This window comes from Ictalurus furcatus, chromosome 8 (genome assembly GCF_023375685.1).
Source record: "Ictalurus furcatus strain D&B chromosome 8, Billie_1.0, whole genome shotgun sequence".
Lineage (NCBI taxonomy): Eukaryota > Metazoa > Chordata > Actinopteri > Siluriformes > Ictaluridae > Ictalurus > Ictalurus furcatus.
Window position 1 is genome coordinate 1,057,522 of NC_071262.1, and position 25,960 is coordinate 1,083,481.

The following is a 25,960-nucleotide window of genomic DNA, read 5'->3' on the forward strand; positions in this document are numbered from 1 at the left end:
TGATTATATCATCGCAGTCTATTCGTAAATACAGATTATATGTACAGTCCGTGTTGGAAGCGCGCGGTGTCGTAATTAACCTGCTTTCAAAATCGAGGGGAAAAAAATTGTAGCTTTAAAAAATACTATAAATAATACACCATACTGTAGCTTATCATCAATATTTAGCCACGTTAGCGCTGTAGCAAAACAATTAAACACTAAAAAACTTTTAACAGCTAAAAAAAATAAATAAATGTTTTTTAGCTGATGGACTACATTTGTGGAGAATCTTTTTTGGTCCATTTCCTTCAAGTCGTGACATTTTGTAATGACGCAACGAAGCGCAACACGGAGAAAATCTGTAGCTCGGGGCCTGAACCTGAAGAACAAGTGAGCGGCATCTTATCGCACATAAGCATGTTGCAAGTGTTTGCAAGTCGCATCACCCCCCCCCGCACACACACACCACACACACACCACACACACACACCCTTATCCACACTCCCATTCCTGTTCCTGCTTATTTGATGCAGCGAGAATTATCTCATGAACTACAGGGAAGCTGAGATAAACAAGAAAACAACATCAGCGAATGTTTGTCCAGGATGGTTTCCATGCGCCGGGACTTTTCTGATACGAGGCACAAGATTGCGGAAAAATCAAAACATGTCTCCTGTGATGGGGGGGGGGGGGGGGGGGCGTATTTAAAACGCAGAGACGTTAAAACGTAAAAAGGACCGGTTCGTTTTCGTACGCGAGCTTTGACGGGGATTTGCGTCTTCAGTAGCTTTTAGATTCGACGCTATAACTGTGTTTTACGGTTGAGTTTATTTACTTACTCGTGATGGTTGGCGAGTTATCTATCCTGCTGGTGACAGATTAGCGGTCAGATTAGCTAAGCAAGATTTTGCGTACATGCATTCGACTTGATCAATTAGCTAATTAAATTCAGGAACGTTTTATTTCATTTATGAAAGCGCATCACGACTTTTTGTCAAAAATCTTCCAGTCCCACTTCGGTCACAGCTGTTTTATAATGTCATTAGCATTAGCCCATGATTATCTCTACAGGATGTGCTTACAAGATCTGGGTGTGGCCATCTTTTGGTTCAGAAGGGGGCGGGGCTACCCACTGGAACGCAATTTGAGCCGAAGCTGAAAATGCATGCCGTGTGACTCGCTACGTCGAGAACACTGAAGTATGAAGTGCTAACAGCGTAGAGTGTTTCGACAATTTCTTTCTGTATGGACTGTGATGTAAAAGTCGACGGGTTGAGGGAAAATTTTGGCACCCCAAAACCAACAATTGAAAACGAAGCACTGTTATAAAAAACACACACATACTGTAGAAACAGTTGAAAACAATGTGTCATCATGAAAATTCTGCTAGTTTTACATATAAATCATGTAAGTACTGCATGATTTCTTCATAACTTTATGGATTGTTAAGCACTAGGAACCCCGCCCAAACCCCGCCCGCTACTTTAGCTGATAAAGCTACGTTTGTGCTAGCTACTACTAGCTAGTGGTTGTTTTTGCGCCATCATATTATAAAATGGAATAACCAACTATATAATCTAATCACCAAGAAAACAAGGTCTTTCCCTTCTTTTGGCCAGCTTTCGTCCGAGTGCTGTAATCAGATTCCGAGTGCTATTGAGCGGAGGAGTGTAAGCTTGAGCGAGTCGCATGAGTCAGCGAAATCAAATTAATCTCAAATAAATCGAGTTCTACTTTAGTGAGCTTCGATGGGAATTTGCATCATCAGCCAGTAGCATTCAGATTGATTACTGTAACTGTCTTTTACTGTTGCGTATTATTATTATTCATTATTTTTTAATTATTTTTTCTGTATCTAGCCAACTAGTAACAGATTAGCGGACAGATTAGCCAGCAAAATGTTACTTGTATGTGTAGGATTCGTGCTAAATTTATTCAGGGAAACTGAATTGCGTTTATAAAACTGCATTGAATTTAAAGACTTTAAATAATAATAATAAAAAAAAAATCGACAATCCTCCCAGTCCCGCTCAGCAAGTTTCACCGCTGTATCGCAACAATCCTTATTAACAATTAGCCAGTAATCTCCACAGGGTTTGCTCACAAAAAAAAAGAAAAAACAAAGAAGGTGTGGCCAAATTTGGTTCAGGAGTAGGCGGAGCTAGTTACTGAAAAACAATTGTAAGGTAACGACCAAATGTTACACCAACTCTGAACCGAACGTTTTCTTTTCCTTCTTTCATCCGAGTGCCGTAATCAGATTAATCACCGGAGTGCTATTGAGCAGAGAGTAACCTTGAGCGAGTCTAATGAGTCAGCAAAACTGACTCAGAGAGAGAGAGAGAGAGAGAGCGAGAGAGAGAGATTGAGAGAGAGAAAGAGAGAGAGAGAGAGAATGTTATATTTCTCATTAGAGTAAAGCTCTAAACACAGCTCCAGCATCAGAAGTGTGACCTCCCGTAAATCCTGGAGCACTCTGGAGGATAATCACGGTTGATTTTGAGGCAGATTATCTCCTAACGAGTTTTTATTTTATTCCGGTCTTAACCTATTATCATCTCAGATAATCCTAAACAACGGCATCATCTTTCCAGACGATAAGAAAACACACTCTGTTTGAAAAAAAAGAAAAGAAAAGAGACTGATATATTATGAATTCAGACAGGATTATAATCCTAGAATTACACCGAGGAATAACAACAACAACATTAACCCACATCCACGTGTGAAGCTAATCACGTCTGAAAAACAGGTTCAAATTCAAAATAAAATACTTGAAATATAACTTAAAAATCGAGCTCAGCTGTTTTGATTTGGCTCTCCATGTCTTGTGTTGGGGAAAATAATAATATATATATATATATATATATATAAGCATGTAGTTTCATTTTTGTCAAGTTATTAATTATAACAAAAATGAATTATTAAGTATTTTTTTTTTTATACGTTTTTAATCTTTTAAAATATCTAATAGCAAGACTGAATTTAAAAAAGGAGAGAAAGAAAATAGATTAGCTGTTTGGAAAAAATATAGAAAATAAAGAAAAAGTAAGCATGGAAATATATCCTCGGTCAAGCTGAACCCAGATGAAATGTTTTGTGGGTTTTTAAAATAGATTTTTTAAATTAATTTGCAGATTTAAAATAAAAACTTTGAGGGAGAAAAAAAGCCTAAAAAAGATTTACGACTTAAAAAAGTCCGCTTAGCAGCTTAATTTTGCCATCCGAGTAATACATTGTGATTTAGAGCCGATCACAGATTTCAGATTTTTAAAATTATCATTATTGTAAAGTTGTAAAAAAAAAAAAAAAAAAAAAAAAAAAAAATTAGCATTACTGTACTTAGCACAATGCTACGACTCGAGCTGAACTCGGAGTTTGCGTTTACAGAGTTTGGTTTCCGTACGATTTCGTTCATGAAATCCAACAAAATCACGTTGCTTGATGTCGTTTTTATGAAATTCGTGTGCGATCAAGTTGCTAAACATCGCTGCTAAAAATCATCCTTCGTACAGGTTGTGGTTATGTGTCGATGCTAATGCAGCCGCATGCTAATACTAACTCTCAAACATGAACAGGCGAGTAGCTACTGATATTCACCTCGCTAATACCGTACTACAGATAGCAAGATAGCTAGCAAGGAATCGTTAAAAACCTCACAATTTTTAATCCTGATACGTCTCTCTAACTCGTAGATCTTCTCTACACAGCTAGCCGCTAACTTTCTGACAGATGAAGCTATGAGAATACAGCAGTATCACGCAAAAGACACAAAAAATGTATCATAATGTAGAAATTTCTAGATGCTAATTTACTTATTATGGTGTATGAAGGTCAATTTATATACGTTTTATATATATATATCAGCCTTTATTTTGAAAGTTTCATATTAGCCGTTTGAGATTAGCTATTTTAGATAAGCATCAGATTTTGCTCTCGTATTGTAAATCCGAGTCTTCCGATCTTTCCGAAACGTAAACTAAAGATCTAAAGAACCGCGTGATTAAACGCACGGACCTTCGCATGCTAATGCTAACTCTCTGGCATGACTGACAGGTGATTTGTCGTGATAAATGAATGATCAATCAGGTTTTTGGGGATCTTACGTAAGTCCTAGGGTAAGAATCATCTTCCTAGAGCATCTATCACACAGGAACTGATAATATTTAACGCTCGTGGCGTGAACGTGACGCGTTCTGCTATGAAACTCGTTTGATCGTTTCTCGAAAAAAAAAAAACCTCAGAGTTTAGCAGACGTCTAAAAAGAGAATGAGATGAAGTTCATTCAGTTTAAACAAAAAAAAAATAATGTAACATATCAAAATATTTATAGAATTTACTCACTGTAACGGCACATCAAGAAACTAAAGCGGTCTAAATAGCGAAAAATGAAATAAGTTACCATACGGACACAGGAATTTACATTATATACATTCAGCTTTGTTTAAATAAAATCCTTTGCTGTGATTGGTCGGCTCCGTGGCGCCGTAAAGTTCCACGAGCGGGTGAAAAGTTCCTGCTTTTAGGAAGGAAAAGCCCTGCTGAGTGTCTCCTCTACAGTCACGGAGAAGATCGTCGGCTAGCATCGTGTGGAAGATTGTTCACGTCTTCGTGACACGTCGACACGCTGCAAAAGAAATTAAATTAAAGGGAAAAAATGTGAAGCGTGGACTTTTATTCTCCATCAAGCTGAAACTAAATGAAAAGTTGTGTGTTTTTTTTTTTGTTGTTTTTAAAACTTTTGCACGTTTATAAAATCTTTTTATATTTTATTCCTGGAAAAAAAACAACAACCCCAAAGTAATCCAAAGCCGTCTCCGGTTCCGGTCAGTAGAACTGTACACTTCCATCTGCAGGGGAAAAAAGAAAAATGGAAAAAGTGCTCCATAAAGACTCGTATCCAGTGTTTGGAAAGGTGTAGCAGGCACTTAAGTCCGTCCCATTGCTCAGATGTGTGTGTGTGTATGGGTGGGTGTGTATATATATTTATATATATGTGGTCCAGTTCCGGCTCTGGTTCTGACCGGTCGTTTCAGCCGAGGATGTCCAGGTAAACCGGCGCTGCTTTTCCCAACGCGAACAGGATTTTCTGGATCTCTTTAATGTTGAGCCTCTGCTGCGGTTCTCGCTGCCAGCAGCCCAACATCACGTCATACACCTCCTTAGGGCAGACACGAGGACGTTCCAACACCCGACCCTGCGTTATACACTCGATCACCTGCGGGGGGCGGGGCGGGGGCGGGGGGTTAGAGAGCACGGGATTACAAAAAATGAAAAAATTGAGATACATAAAAGGAGTGCATGAGAGATTGATGAAAAGGAGAAAGGAAAGAGAAAGGAGTGTGTCAAATGGAGAGATGGATAAAGGGCACAGAGAGAGAGAGATAGAGAGAGAGAGAGGTACAGAGAAAAACAGATTGGCAGAGAGGTTGAGAGAGAGAAACATAGTGAGACAGAAATAAAGGAGAGAAATATTAAAAGGAAGAGAGGGAGAAGAATAGAGAGAGAGAAAGAAAGAGACAAAAAAGGGAGAGAGGAAGTGAGAGATGATAAAGAAAAAGGAAAGAAACAGGAAATGGAGAGTGTGACAAAGGGAGGGAGAAAGACAGACAGATATAGGAAGGGAGAGACAGATAGAAACACAGAGAGAGAGACAGACAGATAGTGAGGCAAACAGTGAGAGAGACAGATAGTGAGACAGACAGAAAGAGAGACAGACAGATAATGAGAGAGACAGACAGATAGCGAGAGAGACAGATTGATAGTGAAAGAGACAGACAGACAGTGAGACAGATAGTGGGAGAAAGACAGATAGTAAGACAGATAGTGACAGAGACAGACAGATGGTGAGAGAGACAGAGAGACAGATAGTGAGAGACAGACAGACAGACAGATAGTGAAAGAGACAGACAGGTAGTGAGCAAGACAGTGAGAGAGACAGACAGGTAGTGAGAGAGACAGACAGATAGTGAGACAGACAGACAGATAGTGAGAGAGACAGTGAGAGAGAGACAGACAGGTAATGAGAGAGACAGTGAGAGAGACAGACAGGTAGTGAGACAGACAGACAGACCGTGAGAGAGACAGACAGGTAGTGAGAGAGACAGTGAGAGAGAGACAGACAGATAGAGAGACAGACAGACAGACCACGAGACAGACAGACAGACAGTGAGAGAGAGAGACAGATAGTGAGACAGACAAACAGACCACGAGAGAGACAGACAGGTAGTGAGAGAGACAGTGAGAGAGAGACAGACAGATAGAGAGACAGACAGACAGACAGTGAGAGAGAGACAGACAGATAGTGAGACAAACAGACAGGTGGTGAGAGAGACAGGCAGATAGTGAGACAGACAGACAGGTAGTGAGAGAGACAGTGAGAGAGAGACAGACAGATAGAGAGACAGACAGTGAGACAGACAGACAGGTAGTGAGAGAGACAGTGAGAGAGACAGACAGATAGATAGAGAGACAGACAGACAGTGAGAGAGACAGTGAGAGAGAGAGGATAAGAGACTGAAGTAGAAGCAGGTTTGTATTCGTTCAGTAGAGACTGAACAGTGTTTGCGGTTCTAAGGAGCGTGTTCTCTCCGTGTTCCGCTACATTACAGTAAACACGGTTAGAAAGCCACGCCGAGCGTCTCTGTGGAGAGAGCTATTACAGCGCTACCTGTCCGTTTCATCCCTCCACTTATTCCCTCGCTTCAACACATTCCCTTTCTCCATCTTCATCCTCTCTCTTCGACTGAAATCCAGCAGCTTGTCCAGATAAAAGCTAACGACCGCGCGCAGCTAATGTCGCTGGTTATTGTTATTTTTGTGTTTTATTACCTCAGGATTTCACTCGGTTTCACAGCAGTTAGCTAATCTGATAACTACTAGCAAAACCAGTCAGGCTAAACTATTATTAATGCTAGCAGTAAATAGAATAAAATTACCTGAACCAAACTATGCTGATTAACCCAGTGCGGCTTGTACTTTTTACATGGTTAGCTACATTAGCATGTTTGGTATAGCTAATCCACTTACTTACAAAATTAAGCTAAGCAATAAGGAGCTAGCTAGCGGCTACTGGTTAAGAAAACATCAACTTGTGCAATTCAAAAATACTACTTTTATTTGTTTATTTTTAATTATTGTGTGTGTGTGTGTGTGTGTGTGTGTAAGTAACTTTACAATGTATGGAACATGTCACAAGGAGAAACCCGTAAGTGTGTCCCGTTACATTTCCGGCATCTCTGACTGGAGGAAGTCGAGCTCGTGACAGGCCGCATCGTGTGTTCCTCATTATGTGTGATTTGACTCGGAGCTATTGTTGCCTTAACAGCCGCGGCTCGTGTCACTTAATTGCTCCGTTCTTGTCATCTCGGCTTAAGCCTTAATTGATTCCACTCCTGGTTAAATACGGTAGCCACGGGCTACGCTTAAAATAGAGGCTTGTCATAATTCTCGCTCGGCGTCTGACGCTCGGCTCTCTGGGATTTACTCGGTGCACGTGTAGTGTCAAAGCAGAGATAATGGAAAATAAGTGGGACGAGACGATGGGGAATTTTATAACACACAGCAGGAGCGTGGACTCCACGCTACGCTAACGCGTTCCAGGCTGGAGCAATTTGTTCGTAGTAATGAACGGAGCACGGAAACGCAGCTAAACGTGTGAAAGTCGGGCTCTAATTTATTTTCTCAGATTTTATTTCACGCCACTTGAATCCCAAGTTTAAGATTTGAAACCCATTCAAAACCATTAAATCGTTCGATTTCTTAGGAGAAAATCATTTTTAGGTGTGGAAATTATTATTCCAAATCCAAATCAAGCACAGAGCCGATCCTGTGAGAGATTTTTTTTATGGCAGCTGCAGAGACACCGATTTGGGATTTAAATCAAAACAATTATTCTGTTATCCCAGAAGTAGTACGGCAAAATAAACTACTGCTACCAACAAGAAAGAACCTACTATTATGCTAACTATTTCTACGTGTACGTTGCTCGTTGTAGACTTATACTGGACATCATTCTGGATTCTGATTGGCCAGAAGGCGTTAATTTCACCACACACACAATCCTTACATATATATATATATATATATATATATATATATATATATATATATATATATATATTTTTTTTTTTTTTTCAAAAATCTTAAAAGCTCCCACAAAAAAGAAAAAAAAAACAAAACCTAGAATCTTTTCGAAAGCAGCGATGCACGTACACTATTAACGATTTACGTAACGTCAAAAGCTTTCTCTACCTCGTTATTGGCAAGCTGGAACCAAGGCTGCTTGCCGTAGGTAAAGATCTCCCATAGGATGACGCCGAAGCTCCATACGTCGCTCTCGGTGGTGAATTTGCGGTACATTATGCTTTCAGGAGGCATCCAGCGAATAGGAAGCATCGTATGACCTCCGACCTGTTAGAGTGTGCAGGAGAAAAGAGGGTCAGACAGTGACCTGACAACATACCACACAGCGTTAACTGTACAGTAGCTGTGAATCATTCAGTCTGCTCATAGACACTGAACATAGGCTTCAGAGAAACATGATAAAATCCTGTTCATGGATTTTCATTACAACAAAACGTAAAACTGCATTCGTTTTTTTCTTTCTTCTAATTACAGCAGGCTGAATTAACACCCTTAAGGCAATTATTATGATTTTTTACACTAATGGCATTAATACACGCCCCTATTTTTGTGTTGAGCACTCGAGCTGTTCAGCTCATTATTCCCTAAAATGGTTTCTTATATTTGTATTAAAGTGGAATGCAGGCTTGTTACTGGCTCCGGGAGTTTTGTAGAGAAAATCACTAAAGACAATGATAATGAGTTTTTATTGATCACATACACGTCACAGCACAGTGAAATTCTTTTCTTTGGATATCCCAGCATGTTAGGAAGCTGAGGTCAGAGCGCAGGGTCAGCCATGATATAGCGCCCCTGGAGCAGAGAGGGTTAAGGGCCTTGCTCAAGGGCCCAACAATTGCAGCTTGGCGCTGCTGGGGCTTTTACCCCCGACCTTCTGATCAGTAACCTAGAGCCTTAACCGCCACAACACCAATGCCCCAAACTAAAATGGCTAGTTTGACACCAAAGTGCTTTTCGTGTTCTCGGGGCCCTGATAGAGGTTTTAGGTGGCAAATAACATTCATCATAATTTAAGCAACACAGTTTGAGAAATACTGTATCGGGTTCAATGGCAGTGTTTTTTCATGATAAAGGAACATTAAAGCAACATAATGTTCCAGGAAATGTAAGAAAGTAGGATCTTCAGGAATATTGGGTTCTGAGACCTCTGGGAGCATAGGAACGTCGAGACATGGGACTTTGGTAATATGGGAATATGTGAACATGAAACACTGGGAATATAGGACAACAGGGACAGGTCTTTGGGTAGATAAAACTATAGAAACTCAAGGCCATAGAACAGGGGTCTGTTAACATACGGCACTGAGAACAGAGAACCAGTGAAATTGAAACAAAAGACCATGGGAACAAAGGTACTTGTGGACACTGAACTCTGGGAACATCAGAACCGTGAATATTTAACTGTCGAATGATAGGGCCCTGGGACATGGAAATCTGGTAACATATAGAAACATAGAGGAGTCTTAGAACCTTTGCTGTATGACCATTGAAAAATGAGGCCCCTGGGAACATAGAGTCTTGGGAACATAGCCCATTGTGAACATAAAGCCCTGATTACATAATTCTCTGGGAGCACAGAACACTGGAAACATAGGACTGCGGGAATTAAAGACTATGGGAAAATAAGCCACTGGAAACATAGAACCCTGGGAACACAAGATACTGGGGAACCCAGGAAATAGAGGACTCTAGGAACATAAGATGGAGAGGACATAGAACCCAGGAAACATAGGACCTGGGAGCCTACGACCTCAAGAACATAGGACACTGGGAATATAGTGTTCTGAGAACACTGGACTTTGGGAACGTAGGGTCTGGAAACATAAGACTCTGGGAACATTGGAGTCTGGTAATATAGGACTCTGGGAACTTGAGTCTCCAGGAGCATATGTCCTGAAAACAAAAGACCCTGGGGAAAAGCCTAAGGGTACGTAGACCCTGGGAACATATAACTTTGGAAATATGGGGGACCTAGGACCCCAGGAAATGTAGAACCTGGGAACATAGGACCCTAGTTACTTAATGCTTCGGGAACATAGGACCCTGGTTACTTAATGCTTTGGGAGCATGGAACCTTAGGACTGACCTTTATGAGAAGATTGGTTAAGAGAGAGAAACCATCTTTAATCATCACTACACCGGACCGGATTAGTCTGAAATGTATTTCCTCTTGGTGTCAATGGAAGTGTGTTAATTATATCTCTGGTACGATCAGCGACGGTGATGTTTTGATGACAGCCACACCGTTATTGTGGCTTTCATAACTTAAGTGGCAGCTGCATGCTGATTACACAGCTCATTAGTGCAGTTCACATGCAACAAAGGACTTCTCACACACACACACACACAAAATCAGAGTGTGTTAGTAAGAGTCAGTGTGGCACTAGATACATTCGGGTATAAAAATCTGCTTTCACTACTAAGAAGCAAATGATCAAATATGAATACAACAAAAAAGCGATTCATGCTGTGTGAGTTATATTATGGGGTGTCCCTGTCGTTCCTTGTTTTTGTCCCAAACCCCCATACAACTGTACTAAATGTTAAATTAAAATGAGTACACCACTAATAGGCAAATTTCCACCACAAAAACCTTGTCACGAATTCAGCAATCAGGATCCAAAAGCTTGAAGTATAGGCCTTGGGAAAAAATGGCTTTGGGAACATAGGGAACTTGCAAAATAGGTCCTGGGGACATAGTGCTCTTGAAACATCAGACCCCTGGAACATAGGACCCTTGAAATATAAGGCCCTGGAACAAAGTGCTTTGGGAACATAGGGAATATATGACCCTTGAAACATAGGATTTGGCAACATTCCTGGGAATGTGGTGCAATGTGGTGCAATGTGAATATGGAACCATGGTTAGATAATGTCCTGGTTACATAATGCCCCGGAACGATTTTACTTTATAGGGTGTAATTCCAGGAACCTTGAAACCTGAAGTGCCATGAACAAAGGGCCTTGGTAACATAACTAATATGTTCTATCTATACCTTTGAAAAGGGGGACCCTTGTAATACAGGACCTGGGAACGCAGTACTCTAGCAACATCAGACCCTTGGAACACAGGACTTGGGAACATAGGACATGGGAAGATAGTTTCTCTAGCAACATCAGACACTTGGAACATAGTACTCTAACAACATCAGACCCTGGGAACATAATAATCTGGCAACATCAGACCATTGGAACATAGGACCTGGGAAGATAATACATGGGAAGATAGTTTCTCTGGCAGCATCAGACCCCTGGAACATAGGACTTGTGAATGTAGGACTTGGGAAAATGGCACCTGGGAACATAGTACACTAGCAACATCAGACCCTTGGAACAAAAGGCTCAAGGCACAAAGTGCTTTGGGAAACTATTAGTTCCTGCTCCAAAGCACTTTAGGACTTTTCATTAGACGAGGAACTGCTGTGCAATTGAGGTAGTTGTGCTAAGCTAGTATGCGATTACTAAAAATTGTTTTAGTCATTGATTCTATTGGCTCAATGTTTTGAATACTAATGTAGCAAAGATGTCAATGACTAGTCATAAATAATCAAGTAAAGATTGGTCCAGAATAAACATGCGGTGTGTCTAATTTTCCACTTGGATTTGTGACCCAGATCTGATCTGCGTCGCCGTGTTTCTGTGTGCTGAAATGAAGTCATCATCAAGCAGTCTGCGTTCCGTCGTCTTCCATAATTGTCACTTTGGTTCCTCACAAGGTTCCAGAATATCAGCAGAGGTGCAACAGTATGCACATGAGATTTGTGAGCCCATTATTTGGGGAACACAGTGGTTAAAGTCATGAGAAAGCTGTTGCTAGGCAACTGGGAAACCCAGAATGGACGCCAAGCACAGGTTAGCTAATGACTATGGATAATGAATTAGCTAGCATGGAGCCATTAAGCCATTTCGGAAAATGAGAAACGAGGCAGAATTTCAAGTCAGGAATATCAACAAATTTACCAAATTACACTTAGCATTGAGTGCTAACAGGAAGTTCTGTGAGTTCTGCCATATTGATGTGAAGAAAACAAGGGAACAGGGCCAGTGTGATCATCAGACACGCGCCCCTGCTCGCAGTTCACAGTGATCCCTTCATCTCAGGAGACAGCTCATAACGGAGACGCCAATGAGGTGGAACAAACAGACATCAGCACACTTTATGTCCTGCCATATTTCTCTTCCTCTTCTTTTTCGCTCTGTTTTTGGGGTTTTCTGCAAGTTACAGCTTTTTTCTTCACTACTCTGAACTGCTTCATGATCTATGTAATTCTTTCTTTATAAGTACATAACTAAAGTCTTTGTACACAACACTGCTATTAAGTCAGATTTTGTGTTTTTGCTAGTCAGTGGTTTAGCTTTTTGCTACCGAGTTTCTTTTAGTAATAGTTAACATTTTTTGCTAGTGAGATTTGTAACCTTTTGCTAGTGGGTGCTTTAGCCTTTTGCTAATGAGTGCTTTAGCCGTTTGCTAGTGAGTGCTTTAGCCTTTTGCTAATGAGTGCTTTAGCCGTTTGCTAGTGAGTGCTTTAGCCGTTTGCTAGTGAGTGCTTTAGCCGTTTGCTAGTGAGTGCTTTAGCCGTTTGCTAGTGAGTGATTTAGCCGTTTGCTAGTGAGTGCTTTATCTTTTTGCTAGTGAGCGCTTTAGCTTTTTGCTAGTGAATGCTTTAACCTTTTGCTAATGAGTGCTTTAGCTTTTTGCTAGTGAGTGCTTTAGCTTTTTGCTAGTGAGTGTTTTAACCTTTTGCTAGTGAGTGCTTTTCAACCTTTTGCCTGTGAGTGGTTTATCTTTTTGCTAGTGAGTGCTTTAGCTTCTTGCTAGTGAGTGTTTTAACCTTTTGCTAGTGAGTGCTTTAGCTTTTTGCTAGTGAGTGCTTTAGCTTTTTGCTAGTGAGTGTTTTAACCTTTTGCTAGTGAGTGTTTTAACCTTTTGCTAGTGAACGTTTTGGCTTTTCAGTAGTGAACAATCTGGCTTCTTGCTAGTCCATAGTTTGGCTTTGTCCGAGTAAATTTTGAGAGTGTTTAGTAGTGTTTTGGCTTTGTGCTAGCAAGACTTTTTGCTAGTCGGGTTTTTGTCTTTTTGTTTGGTATCATTTTGGCTTTTTGCTAGTGGGAGTTATGTGTTTTTGCCAGTGACTGTTTTGGCTATTGCTAGTTATTATTAAAAAAAAATTTGGCAGTGTTTTGGCTTTTGCTTACTGAACCATTTGGTTTCTGGCTAGTAAATGTTTTGGATTTGGCTAACAAGTATTTTGTCTTCATGCCAGTGACTGTTTTGTCATTTTTGGCCAGTAGTTAGTCAGCATTTTATCTTTTTCCCCCACTAGGAAGGCATTTCACTTCTGCTAGCGAGTGATGTGTCGCTTTTAGCATGTTGGATTCACCTGATCAACCCGAGGTGAAGATTATTAGATGATTTTTACCATCTAGTAGAAGAAGTGAGGCTGGATTGTGAAGTCACGACCAGTATATTCATGTTTATTTTGTTACCCTCTGGAGATACAGGTTGCATAATCATAACTTCACAGCGTAAAGAACACGAACAATTTTTGGTTTTCCTCTTGTTTCTTTTGCTAATGAATATTTTCATGTTTCTTTCTCTCTTTTTTTTTTTTCTTTGCTAAGAAAAATATGTTGGCTTTTTTGCCAGCAAGTGTTTCGTTTGTGCTCGTTTGTTTGTGCCAGAGCAGTGTGAAGGCTAAATGAATGGATTAGCTTTTTATTAATCTAATTCATTTGCGTCTGGCCATCTCCCAGCAGCTCCTTCCTGCATGAAACAACACGGAGCAGATAAATGCGGCGGGGGCCGACGGCAGGGGACTCGTCTGGAAACAGAATTACGGATGACAGGGAAGGTGACGAGACGCGTCAATGCAATCTCAAAAGGGCAGCATATTGAAAAGCAGAACAATTAGAAAGCATTTGACATGCTGAGAACAGGAAGTGAGTCATGCTGCAATTGTGCTGCTAAATCAATAGCATGGCTAATCTACTGAATGGCTTGTGAGAAAGATGACACACACACACACACACACACACACACACTATGAAAGACTAATAAAATACTGATAACTGAGATTTCTCCAAAGCTTCAAATATACAGTATAATCACCTTTCATTTATATACAGTAAACATACATCAAAGTGCTTTATGATCCTATATTCCCAGGCTCTTATTTTCTAGGGTTCTAGATACTGGTCTAGGTTCACATGTTTCCAGTCTTCTAGCATCCGATCTTTCCAGGATTCAGTATTTTCCTCAACTATGTTCCCAGGTTCCTAGGTCGTCTCTCGTGTCCTATGTTCTGCACTCGAAGAACCTTTCATTTCCACAGTCCTATATTCTCAGCAGCCTACCTTTCCAGAGTTCTATATTCCCAGGACCTTTCATTTCCATGTTTTCCCAAGCACTATGTTCTCAGTCGTCCTATGTTCCTAGGATGTTTCCAGGCTCTTATGCTCTCCGACCCCCAGAGTTTTATGCCTACAGTGTTCCTTTCATTTCCTGGTTCTGGCATTCACAGGGCCTTATTTTTGTAGGGTCCTATTTTTCAATTTCCTATATTTCAAGGATCCTATGTTTCCCAGAGACTCATGTTCTCAAGACCTTCAGTTTCCAGGGTCATATGTTTCTAGAGCCTTTAAATTCCGGGCTCTTATGTTCTAGGTATCTTTGCAGGGTTCTCTTTCTCTACACAAGAGTTCTATGTTCTCAGGACCTTTAATTTCCAGGGTTTTATATTTCCAGGATACGGTGTTTTTCCGGGGATTATGTTCTCAGATTCCTTGGATGTTCCTAGGATTCCTGGGATGTTTCCTGAGTTCTGTGTTCCCAGTACCTCTAGTTTCCATGGTCCTATTTTTCCAGAGTCCTTTGGTTCCAGTGTCCTATGTTCCCATGGTTCTGTTCCCAGGATCCTATGTACCTACAACCTTTAATTTCCATGGTTTCCATGATTTACTTTACTTTCCAGAGTCTACTGACCAACACTCCCATTATCCTATATTCCCAGGTTCTATGTTCCCAGCACCTTTAACTCCTAGACTCCTATGTTTCCAGACTTCCATGTTCCCTTGGCCAGTATTTTCATGATGATTATGTTTTATGTTTCTAGAAATCTATGTTCCCAGGATTCCTTTAACCTTTGCCATGAAAAAAAAAAAAAAATCTATATATAATTACGCATCAGTCCTTATAGCTGTTCTTTCCACACACTTTGTTTCTCTCGCCTCTGGTTGTTTCCCTTCAGTTTTTTCTTCCCAATCTGTCTCCTGGATCTGTGTTGTGAGAAGAAGGGAAGCGGTGATGGATATGGAGTGTGACGGCGGTATTGTTGCCGCGCGGATGTTCGCCGTAATGCGGGTTAATTGAACCTGCGGCCGTGCGCTAAACTCTCTATTCCGAACATGAAATCATTCTGACAGCCGCAAAAGCCTGGTGTAATGCAGCAGCTACAGAATCGTGTCGGATCCGCCGAGATCCGTAATTACATCTGTTTGTTATTGTTAAAAATCGGCGTGTTTCAAGGTCGCTGCAGGAAACTTCATCAAAAGTAACAGACACCCCAATTCCCTTCTCACCAAGAGTGCACGATAAAAAAAAGAAAAGAAAAGAAAAGAAAAGAAATGAAATGAGTGCACCCCCAATAAAAACGTGGCCCTTTTAGCAAACTTTCCCCGCACTGTATTAATCTGAGAAATCTGTGTATTCATTACCTGCTGCTTTACTATCACATTAAAGCAGGGGTCGGGAACCTATGGCTCGCAAGACAAATATGACTCGGATTATGGCTGGACGGCGGGAATAAATAAATAAATAAAAGCGATTTTTACTTTAAGACCTCTCTTACTTTAAGACGTGTCACAGAGGATTAAAAAACGGATCAGGGAAACGTGCTACAACCCCCAACCCCCCCCGACAATAAGACGTTATAATAGTAAAGCGTGAGAATAAAAACGAGAACGTTAACAAGACTTTAAACAGAAAAATAAAATCAAGAGAACAATGGTTAGAAAAAAATTAATTCAATGTTAAACATTATTTTTAGTGCTAAAATGAGGGGAATGTTTCCACATGCGGAGTTATATATTCAACCGATAAATAAATAAATAAATAAATAAATAAATACAGAGGATGTAGTTGTTACTCTACCCATGACTGCGTCCCGATTAAAAATGAATTGAAAAGCAAATGTACGTACTAAAAACACTAATAACGAAACGTTTATTACTGTTGTTTTGTGTTATAACAAATAATAATCATAATATACAAAATTTATTAACGATTAAACAATAATGTTCAACTACCAAATATAATGGCATGGTAGTATTCGGTTAAATGAGAGAGGACGATAAAAAGAAGTTTACGTTTACCTTTGCGCAAATCGATATCTCCGTATGAATGATTTATTTACCGTTGATTATTTTTAAAGCAGTTCGTCCGTGTAAAAAGCAGCGATATGTTTGCGAACATAACGGCGTAGACAGATGGACATGTTACACACCAAGCCACAGGCTGCATTTATCACGTAATATTCCCGTCTGTCAGAGAGAAATGACACATGAGCCGGGTTCGGCGACGTAATTATCAATCGATCACAATTTAAAAACCCCAGATCCAGGATGAATGTGGACCGTGCGGCCATCTGAAGGTTAATTAATCACCCCGTTCTGCTCACGGCGTCTTTATGGGAGATAAATTTGAGTTCGAAACCAATTATCGGACGAGGTGTGGTGCAGTTTAGTTCGGGTCTGGTGGAAGAGTAAAGTAAATAAACACGCTTTGGCGTGAAGAAATTCAGCGTGACGATTCTTTTTATTTGATCCAGAGATAATGAAGTTCACCAGCGGGTGTAATAATGTGGAGGATCGTTCCGTCACGTAGCTGAATAATGCCCGAGTTTATTGTATTAACGCTGATGTTACTGTAACGCTGAGTGATGAAGCCCACTTTCTCTACCCAAAGTCTTTTACTCCTCTTACACCAGTTATTTCTTTAATAAAGAATGACATTTAATTCTGTAAAATGAGTCCGTTCGTGTTCTCGCTTACGTTATAGCAGCTATAAACACTCGTTCCCTCAGCAGCCCTCTCTCTATCCGCTCTCTCTTCAAGTTAAAAAGAAAAGAAACGCAGCTTGTGGTGTTACCGAGAATCCACAAAGATGCGTCAAGTCCTCTGTCTGACTGTCACGAAGCGCTGACGCCGGAGACTCCTTCCGTAAATCTTAAAGAGATGTCTCCTACGGTTGTTTTGTAATTATCAACAGCGCACCACAACCCCATCACGGAATATTTTACGGCGTCGTGGATCGGCTCTCGAATGCCCAGATGAGCGTTAGTTCCTATAACAGGGTTCTCTGTCAGGGGTAAAGGCCTGTTTTGTGAGGTTTCTCGATGCTCAGTGAAGACGTTACGTATGATTTCGTTTACTTTCGCGATGGCAGAAACGAACGCAAAAATCAAAGCAGACTCCGCGATATTCGGAGGAACGGCACGTTTTCAAAATTACCGCCGATTCGGGGCCGAGACGCGAACGTGACGTCGTCACGACGTGCGTTCAGACGAAGCTGTCGAACACGAGTACAGCTGAAAGGTCTCGTTTAGCAACAAACAACACCGCGATAGACCACGCGAAACATTCGGTTGATTGCAATTGTTTTCTCCGCAACAATCACAAAATAAAACTCCAGGAAATCCTGTACGGACTGGTATATGTATATGACGTGCAGAGCGGCGTTCCCTGCGGCGACTCACCCGGTAGTAGTCAGTGCTGTAGATGTCTCTGGACATTCCGAAGTCTCCGATCTTGACCAGGAGCCCGTTCCCCACCAGGCAGTTGCGTGTCGCCAGGTCTCTGTGCACAAAGTGCTGAGATGCCAGGTACACCATGCCCGCTGCGATCTGAGTGGCTATGTGTAGCATCTGAGACAGACCCAGCTCTCCGTTCGTCTGCAGCGGCTGTCCATCAACCAGGATCATGGCGTCGGGACCGTGAGCTCTGTTAGGAAACACAACGAAATACGGAACATTTATTTGGTCATGAGACACGAATAAAGAGACGCTGTTTAGTTGATAGTTTGACAGCTTAACCTAAACGCACAGCTATGTAGCTGGACTGTGATTGGCTGGCACTATTTTGTGTTATGATGTCATAACATCCCGGTTTATGTTCTTACAGCCGTGTATTTATTCAGTCGCACAGCTGTCTGTCGTTTTTTACTCGCGTTTAACTTTGACATGTCCACCAGGGGGCAGAACAGCGAAAATAAAACGCGTCTCATTTCAGGTCGCGCTGAACGGAGATGAAGAAACGGATTAATATGACTGGTATCTGATTTCTGAATTAGCGTGCTGTTCAGAGGTCAGGGGTTCCCCAACATTTTAGGCAAACGACCAGAGAAGGACATCATCATTGTTTAGCGACTGCGTGTAACGTGTCAGGATAGCGAAAAAACAAAACAAAACAAAAACCAATGCTAACCTAGCGAGTGAAAGCTAACCTAGCATGCGTAGCTACTGTGTAACTCTGATTATGGATCCTGATTCTCTGCTTGAGCGACGTTGTAGGCGGGGCAGACTCTCAGACAGACAGCTGTCAATCAAACATATTTAGTCATTTGAATGGAAAACGCTGCACTCGGATTACTTTAATGAAGATACACGGAATTTTTCATAAGAGGAAACGGAAAGTTTCGAACGCTGACGGCGTTATCCTCCTCACAAGGCCTGCAATCCAGTCACGAACGCTCTCCATCATGCAGAACCGGCGCGCTGTGCCAACGGAACAGCATGCAGGACCTCGAGGGAACCCAGGAGCATAATTCTCAGCACTGTGTGTGTGTGTGTGTGTGTGTGTGTGTGTTATCAGTTGTCATCATGTTATTCTCTTAATCCAGGCAGCAGGATTTAGAAAGCGATTGGTGCTCCCAGGACGGGTCTTGTCAGAACCGATGTACGCAGTGTATCATCTCGCGGTGTGTTTCTCGCGCAGTTCCTCTGCAGAAAGCTTGTTCCTCATCCATCACGCTCTGATCACTCGCGCCGACGGGAAATGAAATCCGCTCCATCTCATCCCGTCCCTGTCGCCGTCGAAACGAGACCAAAAGGCCGCTGTCGGTGTCGGATTTTCATAAAAGCGATTAAATATTACACGAGAACGATCACGGGAGAGACGAGGGAGTTACACCCACGGCTGCGGGCGTGAATAAACACTCTCACACGGGAGAGACGGGAACACTCGCTCGGGGGTTTGGATAATGAAGAAGGTGCATCGTCAGGGATGTGGTTTTAGGTCACGCGCAGTACTCCAACGCAGCTAAGAAATAAAGCGTATAGATGCTAGTTGTCTGGATTATTTTAGCCGCTTAACAACAATTTCAAACTTTTATTTATCGTTCATTTTTCAAATACAGGCGATTTTCTGAAACTATTCGATGATTAGCTATCGGTACAGTGCTAACCTTAATGCTAACTCTTTTTTTAGCTACATTAGCCTTGTACGTTTGTTACCAGTTTTTCATTTTCATTTCAATTTGGTTTTTAGTTTTAGTCAATATATTTTCGTCGTTTGTTTATTGTTAGCTTTCATCTAGAATCAGCTGACGAAAAGCTAGTGCAGTTTTTAGTCACTAAAACTTCGATTTTGATTTTGATCATTTCCCTAATATGTGCTGCTTATGTTTTTCACGAGTTGTAAAGTGTTTGTACAATCGGAAATCTTTTCTAATTATACCAAAAATACATGCTGTATAACATCGTCTTTAAATGTTTTTATTTTTTTTATAGAACTATGAAGCGTTAGCATGAACACGAAGATCAGGGAAAACAGCTAGCTAACAGTTCCTGCATCTTTTTCGTCTCGCTGTGTGCTTTTACATCAAATATTTCTCTTCTATAATCACCGTTCCAAACTTCCAAACAAAAAAAGACATTTTTATAATAATAATAATAATAATAATAATAATAATAATTTGTAAACTTTGCACAATGGAGTGTCCACATGGCTAAGAGGAAAGCTGTAGATCTTCAGCAAGGCCAGAACATGAACGTACCTGAGGAACTTGTTGAGATCTCCGTGCTTCATGTATTCGAACACCATGATGAGCGGGTCTCCGTCCACGCAGACTCCGTAAAACTTCACGATGTGGTCGTGCTGCAGGTTGGTGAGGAGCTCGGCCTCGCGCTGGAAATCCTTCCTCGCCGCCAGCGTGGGATCTTTCAGAGTCTGAAGACACAGACGGATACCCGTAATGGATTTTAGATAAGAGGAAACAGGCGGCTTCAGTTTAACAAGTTATACTAGAGTGCTGTTAATACTGGAAGGAGTCTCCAGTTCCAGCGCTTTGTAACAGTCAGATGTAAAGCTGTAACTTTAAACTTGGACAATTTGTCACACTTTTTATCCATTTATAGTTACATTTAATGTCGAGGAATGTCCTTGAAACAAGTCAGTTCCTGTTCTCGCTTACGTTATAGCAGTTATAAACACTCACCAGACCTCTTTATTCTCTCTCTCTCTATTCTCTCTCCCTATCTCTTTATCCTCCCTCTCTATTCTCTCTCTCTCTATCCTCTCTCTATTCTCTCTCTCTTTATCCTCTCTCTCTATTCTCTCTCTATTCTCTCTCTCTTTATTCTCTCTCCCTATCTCTTTATCCTCTCTCTCTATTCTCTCTCTCTATTCTCTCACTTTATTCTCTCTCTCTCTATTCTCTCTCTCTTTATTCTCTCTCTATTCTCTCTCTCTTTATTCTCTCTCTATTCTCTCTCTCTTTATCCTCTCTATTCTCTCTCTATTCTTTCTCTCTATTCTCTCTCTCTCTTTATCCTCTCTCTCTCTATTCTCTCTCACTTTATTCTCAGTCTCTTTATTCTCTCTCTCTCTCTTTCTTTCTTTCTCTCTCGAAACCGTAAACTCCTCTGTCCTGAAGATGACGGAAAACTTAAAGTTACAGCTTTACCTCGTAACCGTTACAAAGCGCTGACACTGCAGACTCCTTCCATAAATGATAAACAAACACATTTCTCCTTACGGAAAACGTCACCATCTCCACGCCCCCAGTGGATGAGCTGTTACTATAGAAACGATAGCGAGCGCATTAATATAAACCTGCGCTGTTGTCCGAGCTGCAGTTATAGAAAATTAATCAAGCCCTTTCTGACCAATCCGAGTCCAGAATTCAGCAGCGCTGTGTTGAAAATGTTTACTTAATAACGCACGCAGGACGTCAACCAGATAATCCGAGAGTTTTGTGTGTTATATGGTTTTAAATGTCTTCTAAAAAAAATAAGAGGACGGTATTATCGTACCGCGGAGTTATCATATCCCTACGTTAAAGTGCACAGCACCCATTTGTGTCTTCAATTTTCACACTCTGTGTCACATGTTGTTAAGAGAGCTATTAAGATGGATGGAGGCATCAGAGGAACAGATGGTGAAGCTTTGTTTCTCCATCAGAGACACCGGATTAGCCGAGCCCACCTGATGGGGGGGATACAAGTGCATAATGGCCACCATCTCATGTGTTTCCTGTGTGTGTGTGTGTGTGTGTGTGTGTGTCTATATTTGTGCATCTTATAACTGCACTATCCCTGTAGCCCTGAAGCTCCTCAGCTGGATCTGAAGATGGGAACCGTAGAGACGAAGGAGATATCTGAATCATTGAAGATGCCCGGAGCTAGTTAGAAGCCCTGGAACAACGTCTAAAAGCCGAGACTGTTTGAGCGGCTTTTCTCAGCGGGTTCAGGATAAAGGTTCAGGAGTGGAGCTACCATCCTCCAACCATCTTCTGTACATCAATCTGTACTCTGTAGACCAGGAGGTATCGACTCACTGGATCCCCCCCGATCAGGATCTACAGCCAGGACATCGCTGATGTCATTCAGACTGCAGAAGTCTGCCTGGTTTGATCCTGAATAGAGGAAGCTGAAGCTCAAGACCTCCATGAGGTCACAGATACAAATCCCTGACATGAGAACCGTGATGTAGAAAACAGAGAAACACCAACCATCCAAGTACAAGTAATAATCGCGTTTATAACCGTTTATAAAATAGCACTTGATCCAGCACAACCCTTTTCATTTCTTTCCTCTACCATCGATCCTACCATTGAAGAAAGCAGATTGTTCTTTTCTCATTGATCTCCACCACTTGATCCACCATCATCATCATCATCATCATTCTCGAGTTAATACGCCGAGATACTACTAACCGGATCTTTAAAGAGCCCTGACCTCGTGTAAGCGGAGAGGAAAGTCACGCCGGTCGTCTCTTACCTTCACGGCGACGAGCATCTTGTCCTTGGTGGGACTGAGATTATAACACTCTGCCAGGAAAACCTTCCCAAAGGCGCCTTCGCCGAGCTCGCGCTTCAACACGATGTCCCGTCGCTTTATGTGCTGCACGTCTGCAGAAGAAAAAGAAAGAAGGTCGGGTTTCTGTATGGCGTAGAGTTGGTACAGAGATACGGCGTCTCTCTATCGTTTATTTTTAAAATCTTGCAAATTGAAAGATGATCGATATGAGCCATGCTGGTGGAAACACCGCCGAAAAACCCCGTTAACACACAAAGATCCTCCTGATGAGAAGGACCACTGACTGCAAGATCCCCTCAAAACCTTTCCACCAGACCTCACCGTATGAAAAGGACTGGTCAGAGGGTGCTGATGTATTTTTAATAACAGAATGACACGGAGTGTTTCCTTGCCTCCATAATGCACTTTTATCTGCAACGGAAGAAAGTTTGGAAAGCCCTTAGATAACCGCAATAAGCAGATGCTAATTAATTTCTGGTAGTATTTTGCAATATAAATGAGAATTTTATTAAAATTTCCAACCACCTCAGGCATAAAAATATGAACGGTCTCATGATAATGATAATAACTCGTTTTATTATTATTATTATTATTATTATTATTATACTCCATTCTTTTTTCAAATCTAACTTTTCACACGCTAGCAGTATATAAGAACATGAAGCCCATGAGGCCGGACTGAATTACAATGAATCCAGAGAAAGAGAGAGAGAGAGAGAGAGAGAGAGAGAGAGACAATGAGAGAAAGAGAGACAGTGAGAGAAAGAGAGTGAGAGAGAGAGAGAGAGAGAGAGAGAGACAATGAGAGAAAGAGAGACAGTGAGAGAAAGAGAGTGAGAGAGAGAGAGAGAGAGACAGAGAGAGAGGATGAGAGAGAGACAGAGAGAGAGAGACAGTGAGAGAGAGAGAGACAGACAGTGAGATTTAGAGAGACAGAGAGAGAGGATGAGAGAGACAGAGAGAGAGACAGTGAGAGAGAGAGAGACAGTGAGAGAGAGAGAGACAGTGAGAGAGAGACAGTGAGATTGAGAGAGACAGTGAGAGAGGATGAGAGAGAGACAGAGAGAGAGACAGTGAGAGAGAGAATGAGAGAGAGAGAGAGACAGACAGTGAGAGAGAGAGACAGTGAGAGAGAGAGACAGTGAGAGAGAGACAGTGAGAGAGAGAGACAGACAGACAGTGAGAGAGAGAGACAGTGAGAGAGAGAGAGAGAGAGGATGAGAGAGAGGATGAGAGACAGACAGTGAGAGAGAGAGACAGTGAGAGAGAGAGACAGTGAGATTGAGAGAGACAGAGAGAGAGGATGAGAGAGAGGATGAGAGACAGACAGTGAGAGAGAGAGACAGTGAGAGAGAGAGACAGTGAGAGAGAGTGAGAAAGAGGATGAGAGAGAGGATGAGAGACAGACAGTGAGAGAGAGAGACCGTGAGAGAGAGAGACAGTGAGATTGAGAGAGACAGAGAGAGAGGATGAGAGAGAGGATGAGAGACAGACAGTGAGAGAGAGAGACAGTGAGATTGAGAGAGACAGTGAGAGAGAGAGAGAGCGACAGACAGTGAGAGAGAGTGAGAGAGAGGATGAGAGAGAGGATGAGAGACAGACAGTGAGAGAGAGAGACCGTGAGAGAGAGAGACAGTGAGATTGAGAGAGACAGAGAGAGAGGATGAGAGAGAGGATGAGAGACAGACAGTGAGAGAGAGAGACAGTGAGATTGAGCGAGACAGTGAGAGAGAGAGAGAGACAGTGAGATTGAGCGAGACAGTGAGAGAGAGAGAGAGACAGTGAGATTGAGAGAGACAGTGAGAGAGAGAGAGCGAGGGGGTGGGGGGGGGGTTGAGCGAGCTGTGTGGTAAAAGGTGAAAGTGTGAAGTGGATCTCAGCAAGCGTAATTTGTAAAGCGGCGAGACCCGTCACTCAAAGCGATAACGCGGCTCAGAAGGAGCCGACGCCATCGAAACCATCGCTCAGGAGGAATTTATAGATACCGAACTCCCCGCTGATCCCACGGACCTTCAGACATATCAGACCGTTCTGCTGCATGAGCACAAGAAAAGAAAGAAGATCACCTGGTTTTCACCTGCCTGACCAAATCCTCCTCAGGTCACCTTCTCATTCCTACAGCTCTAAATCTCTCTTCTGTCCTTTCTCAGGCTGTTCTGTCAAGCCGAAACGAACAGAACATTTTCATCTTCTGAGAATGAAAACAATGAAACCGGAGGCTTTTAGTCACAAACACCAACAAAACATAATATCTCGTTTAGAGTGAAGGGCGGGGTTTAGGGGTAGAGTGGGGGACAATGTTTAGGGGTAGAGTGAGAGGTCAGAGCGAGGGGCGGGGTTTAGGGGTAGCGTGAGAGGTCAGAGCGAGGGGCGGGGTTTAGGGGTAGAGTGAGAGGTCAGAGTGAGGGGCGGGGTTTAGGGGTAGAGTGAGAGGTCAGAGCGAGGGGTGGGGTTTAGGGGTAGAGTGAGAGGTCAGAGCAAGGGGCGGGGTTTAGGGGTAGAGTGAGAAGGGGATCCGGCTTCCAAAAAAGGTTCTACTTGGAACTTTTTTGTATTAATAGAAGAACACTCTGCTGTGTGGTTGTCATTTCTCTGTGTGTAGGATATATTATCAGTGTTTAGATAAAGAATTAAAGAAAAGCACAACATTCAATTCTTGAACTGTTCTCATTATTTAAATTAGTCCCTCTGAGAGAACCCTTAGAGGAACTCTTAGTAGAAACCTACAACAAAGTGTTTCCCTGTCAGTCAGGTTTCCTACATCAGTAGATCAGTGTGTGTGTGTGTGTGTGTGTGTGTGTGTGTGAGACTCTATTAATGACCTCATCGTGTCCCTCGTGTTCTCACAGCTGATGAAAGTTCTCGCAGAACCGCACACGGAGCCGGTGTGACGAGAGCAGATGGACGTGTGGAACTTTCAGCAATGACAGCGATGTGACAGTGATGGAGACAGTCAGTGTCACCTTAACACTCCGTCACCTCAGGGTGTGTGTGTGTGTGTGTGTGTGTGTGTGTGTGTGTGTGTGTGTCAGGGTCCATTAGAGCCGCCATGTTACCTGAAGGTCTTAAGGTCAAATAAAAGCTGCAGCTCTCCATCAATCTATCTTTCTGCTGATTTAATGCCAACAGACATGAAGAACCTCAAACCTGCTTTTGCTTTCTCTCTCTCTCTCTCACTATCTGCCTTTCTCTATCTCTCTGTCTGTCTCTCAGGTTCTCTCTCTTTGTCTGTCTCTCACTGTCTCTCTCTCCTTTGCTCTATGCATCTGTCTCTCTTTTTCTGTGACTCTGTCTCTCTCTGTCTGTCTGCTCATCTCTTTTTCATTGTCGGTCTGTCTGTCTCTCTCTCTCTCTCTCTGTCTCTCTCTCTCTCTCGGACAGCAGGATCATGTGGGAGATGGATGACCTTCTCTGAAATACAGGTGTAAACGTGGCAGGAAATTAATCCTAATTAGAAAACGTGACAGGACAGATCTGCTGGATTAATGACGGATTCACGTCGGCTCCTGCTCCATTAAATT

At 42.0% G+C, this 25,960-nt stretch overlaps 1 protein-coding gene across 1 annotated transcript in view; it reads right to left on the reverse strand.

Annotated features, from left to right (window-relative positions):
* Nucleotides 1-2,898: 2,898 nt before the first annotated feature.
* ntrk3a (neurotrophic tyrosine kinase, receptor, type 3a) overlaps nt 2,899-25,960 on the reverse strand; it is a 183,406-nt gene continuing 160,344 nt past the window's right edge. The window contains exons 13-17 of the mRNA XM_053630231.1: nt 22,401-22,531; nt 20,177-20,349; nt 17,880-18,123; nt 8,236-8,394; nt 2,899-5,200 (exon numbers count right to left, since the gene is read on the reverse strand). Coding sequence (XP_053486206.1) covers nt 5,015-5,200; nt 8,236-8,394; nt 17,880-18,123; nt 20,177-20,349; nt 22,401-22,531 — 893 coding nt within the window. The 3' untranslated portion in view covers nt 2,899-5,014. The remainder of the gene's footprint in view (nt 5,201-8,235; nt 8,395-17,879; nt 18,124-20,176; nt 20,350-22,400; nt 22,532-25,960) is intronic.